This window comes from Pinus tabuliformis, chromosome 3_2 (assembly GCF_031772625.1).
Source record: "Pinus tabuliformis cultivar Carrire ecotype Pingquan chromosome 3_2, CPIR1, whole genome shotgun sequence".
Taxonomy (NCBI): Eukaryota; Viridiplantae; Streptophyta; class Pinopsida; order Pinales; family Pinaceae; genus Pinus; species Pinus tabuliformis.
The window spans coordinates 347,321,659-347,325,620 of NC_142302.1; the positions used below are offsets into that span (position 1 = coordinate 347,321,659).

Sequence of the window (3,962 nt, forward strand, 5' to 3'; positions counted from 1 at the left end):
ATCTATTTTTATTAATTAATATATTAATTTTCGAGTACAAATCCTTATAATATATCTTATTATCAATTTTATTAATTAATATATTAACTTTAGAGTACAAATCTTTTTTATAATTACGCCTTAAGGCGTTTCCCTTTAGTTACGCCGTAAGGCGTTTCCCTTTGGGATTAACTTCCCTGGATGCCACTGTGTAATGCCTTGAGCCGTTGATCCATTGTGTTAGACGATTAAAAAAATCTCTTCCGTCCGATCATTATAGGCGGTTGCACATTGTAAGTCCGATCATTATATGTTGGAAGTTAATTATCCCTGTGTGCCACTATGTAATGTGACCGATTCATTCTCCTTGCAACGCATCACATCTGGCAGCGCATCACATCTGGCCAGCATGCACTCTTCAGGTTACCTGTATTCCCATGTTTCTAATGGCGAATAGGTATAAGGAAATGTTACCCTGCATGATATCCAGGGCAGCCACAGTCGATGTAATATGGAGCGGAATGGGCGGGACAAGGAACGGTGCACTGCAACTGGTAAGCTTGTATTTTTTTTTTTTCAATTACCATTTTGTTTTACTTTCTGATTACTAAGATGCAGTTTTCTGTGACTTGCAGAAGATGCAGTTTTCTGTGACTTGCAGATGTATGCAGAATTGCAAGTGCTTTCACCGTTGGTTCCTGATCGAGAGGTTTACTTTCTTCGATTCTGCAAACAGCACGCTGAGGGCGTATGAGCAGTGGTAGATGTATCTGTTGATGGCCTTCGAGATAATTCGCCTGCGGGATTTATGAAATGCAGGAGGTTGCCTTCTGGTTGTTTGATTCAGGACATGCCCAACGGGTATTTCAAGGTTGTGCCCGAATCTTATATCGCTGATAATGGGGAATAGGAATTATCAGGCGGGTACAGTAACCAATTAATCTCAGATGTAATGTATATGTGTTTGATGAGATATCAGGCGACACGGGTAGAGCATGCGGAGTATGATGTTAGTGGAGTGCACAGGCTTTACCGTTCTCTGTTAAATTCGGGGATTTTTTTTTCCCTTTCTTCCTTCATTGCTAAAATGTGGGAGTTTGTCCAATGAAGTCAGTTGTGTCATGTGTGGATAACGCCTGAAATTGAAGGGCTGTCATTCGCAAGGTGTCATGATGATCAGCCGGTGTTTGGTGTTGATATTGGTAGCATGAGGACGGATAGAGGTTGGTATTAGGAACGCGTACGCAGTTGTTTTCTGTGTGGATAATTTAAGAATGGGATTGGAAGCTTGGTGTTATTGTGAGTCAGTTAGGATTCCTATGGTTTTCTGGGATTCTTATTCTTTTCTTTATTTATATTGTGGGTTGATTGAGTTATGAATTGAAGATGGACTTAAATTCAACAGCAGTTTGTATCATTGGAAAATGTCATACAGAAGAATTGTTATTTGGTATTGGTACCAGAAGACAATGTCTGGATGGAGTTGACATTCTGTATGGGATTGGAAGCTTGGTGTTATTGTGAGTCAGTTAGGATTCCTATGGCTTTCAGGGATTCTTATTCTTTGCTTTATTTATGTTGTGGGTTGATTGAATTATGAATTCAAGATGGGCTTAAATTCAACAGCAGTTTGTATCATTGGAAAATGTCATACAGAAGAATTGTTATTTGGTATTGGTACCTGAAGACAATGTCTGGATGGAGTTAACATTCCGTAGTTGTGTTCGGTAAGAGGTGAAGCTGAGATGGTTTATGTTGTATTATAGAAATCTCCAGGAGCATATCAAGCAAATATTTTCGCTCTTGGACTTCGAAGAATAACAGTGGAAATTGGGTGTTTTTTTACTACAGGAAATTGGAACCGTTTTTCCTTGATTTTAATATTTATGTCTATCTGTTAAAAACTTGAAATTAATGCAAATGCAATCACATCATTTTTTCAAGAAATATTCATGCTAAAATATCGGCCGGCTTTAACCAGAACTTATTATGAACATGCAGAAATATTCATGCTAAAAAATTGGTATAGGATCCGGAGTTGGGACTTCTAATTTCTGCCCCGAGAGACTATTTTTACTTTTGCTATTTCATAATTTTCTTCATAAATATTGATACCCCATTTCAACTAGAACTTCAACGGTTCAAGAGGGTCAAAAAGTATGAGACCCTTGTAATTATGCTGGTATGGTCGCTTGATAAATGCTGGTATGGTGTTAGGTTCTTATCCCTTCATTGGTGACTCCTTGCAAGGCACATATGACAAGGTAAATGAATCTCTGCTGCTTTTGACTTTTCAAACAGGCCGGATGGAGGGAAATACTTATTTTGTTGTTACTAGTGGTGGCTTAGATTGTTCATGATCCACTTGTACTTCCAGAGGATATGAATCCAACACTTGCAAACTTACTCGAAGGTCTTCTTTGCAAGGGTAAGTGACTTTTCTCAATTGAATGTTTTACAGAGCAGATTTTAATTTTAAGAGTTGCATTGCTGCAAATTTTGAAATTCACCATAATAATCAAGCTGCCACTATTGGATTTCACAGATCCGAAGAAAAGGATGAGCTTAGAGGCTGTTGCAAGGCATCCGTGGGTTATGAAGGATTTCACGTCAACTGTGCAGGTTTTGGGGAAATGTGAACAGGGTAGCTCCAGATATCATTTTGATCATCATGAGCAAACTGTAGCTTCCTCTGAAGCATTGTCAGATGGTTATGGTTTTTATTTTTACATATTTCATGGCTGCTTAGTCATGGAAGAGATGCTGTGGTTCTTCAGAAGAGAGGGTTCCTTTTCTCATTGTATTTATATTGAGTTGCTCTATGATGCTTGTACATTGTATCTGCCTGTATGACTTTAGATATTCAACGGCATGCTTTAGTTGGACTTCCTTCTAATGCAATTGGGACCTCAAAGGAATATTATTTGACAGTTCTAACCATGCAAATAATAATCAAGAATCACATGATATGGTGGCTAATGTTCAAACTTCAAACTTTCAAAGCACTTCACTGTCAAGAGCTCTGGGGGAATTCTTCAAGATATCGGTGTGTCAGTTGCAGATTATGTGCTGGTAAGGTTGCAGCAAGCAAGTTCAGTGTCTCTGTTGTAAAATATGTGCTGTTAAGATGTAGCAATCAAGTTCTTCATACTAGGAATTCCCTGGTGTAATTCACAATCAAATAATATTGCAATTTGTGCATCCTCCTTGTAAAGGGATGTGAGGCGGAGGGTTTTAAGCACCTTGTGCATGTAATAACTCTATTTATGATAGCTTATTTTTTACGGCTTTGTGCAACCTGTTTTCAAGCTAGGTTGGTTGCCAGTCCAAATATCTGCAGAGATCTTGGCCATTTCAAATTGATCTAGAATCGGTCAAGTTAGTTTTCTTGTAGTGGAATATTATAAAGACCTTTCCTTTTATGGTTGTGGTACACAACTTGACGAGTGTAACAATAGAAAAGCAAGCTAATTGTGTGGCCAGGTTTTCATGGCAGTGATGGAACTATCCCTGAATAAAATGGTCATATGGGGCTTCATATTTAGATTGTGATTTTTATTCTTATTTATTGATGATGCATCTGTATATTCACAAACGAAACCCAATAGATTCGTTGCTGATTTCCTGGAGCTGAGGGTTTCTATAACAAGCTGATTGGTACCAGAAAGCCACCAAAGATGCGACTTTGAATGGAGGATTTTGGGAAATCTCTAAACTGATTTTGTCTACTCATTTGCTACATGGCTGAGTTTGATCAGATTTCCAGTTGGTGCTTATACCAATCCATTGAACTGATAAGAAGGCATTAGAGTGTTGGTATTAAATGGTTGATTGAACTGTGGAACCTTGCTTGCGGATTGAGTTCCATTCCCTTTATATTGGCCTCTATTATTTAATTATTGTGCAATAAGCACTGGTAAGGAATCAACGCTTTAATTTATACAGTGATGTATGAATAGCCATTTCATGTTTTTGCTTGAAAT

At 38.1% G+C, this 3,962-nt stretch overlaps 1 protein-coding gene across 4 annotated transcripts; it reads left to right on the forward strand.

Annotated features, from left to right (window-relative positions):
- The first annotated feature begins 360 nt into the window (after window positions 1-360).
- On the forward strand, window positions 361-3,331 carry LOC149180899 (uncharacterized). Of its 4 annotated transcripts, none has more exons than XM_089416378.1 (4): window positions 361-533; window positions 615-1,202; window positions 2,281-2,407; window positions 2,525-3,331. In XM_089416378.1, exons 3-4 carry the CDS (start codon window positions 2,362-2,364, stop codon window positions 2,830-2,832), a joined length of 354 nt encoding a protein of 117 aa, XP_089272504.1. In that variant the 5' UTR covers window positions 361-533; window positions 615-1,202; window positions 2,281-2,361; the 3' UTR covers window positions 2,833-3,331. The 4 variants fall into 4 exon arrangements, with proteins under 4 accessions (XP_089272504.1, XP_089272505.1, XP_089272501.1 ...); XM_089416379.1 differs by having other exon boundaries at window positions 615-850; XM_089416375.1 differs by having other exon boundaries at window positions 615-2,407.
- The last annotated feature ends 631 nt before the right edge of the window (window positions 3,332-3,962 follow it).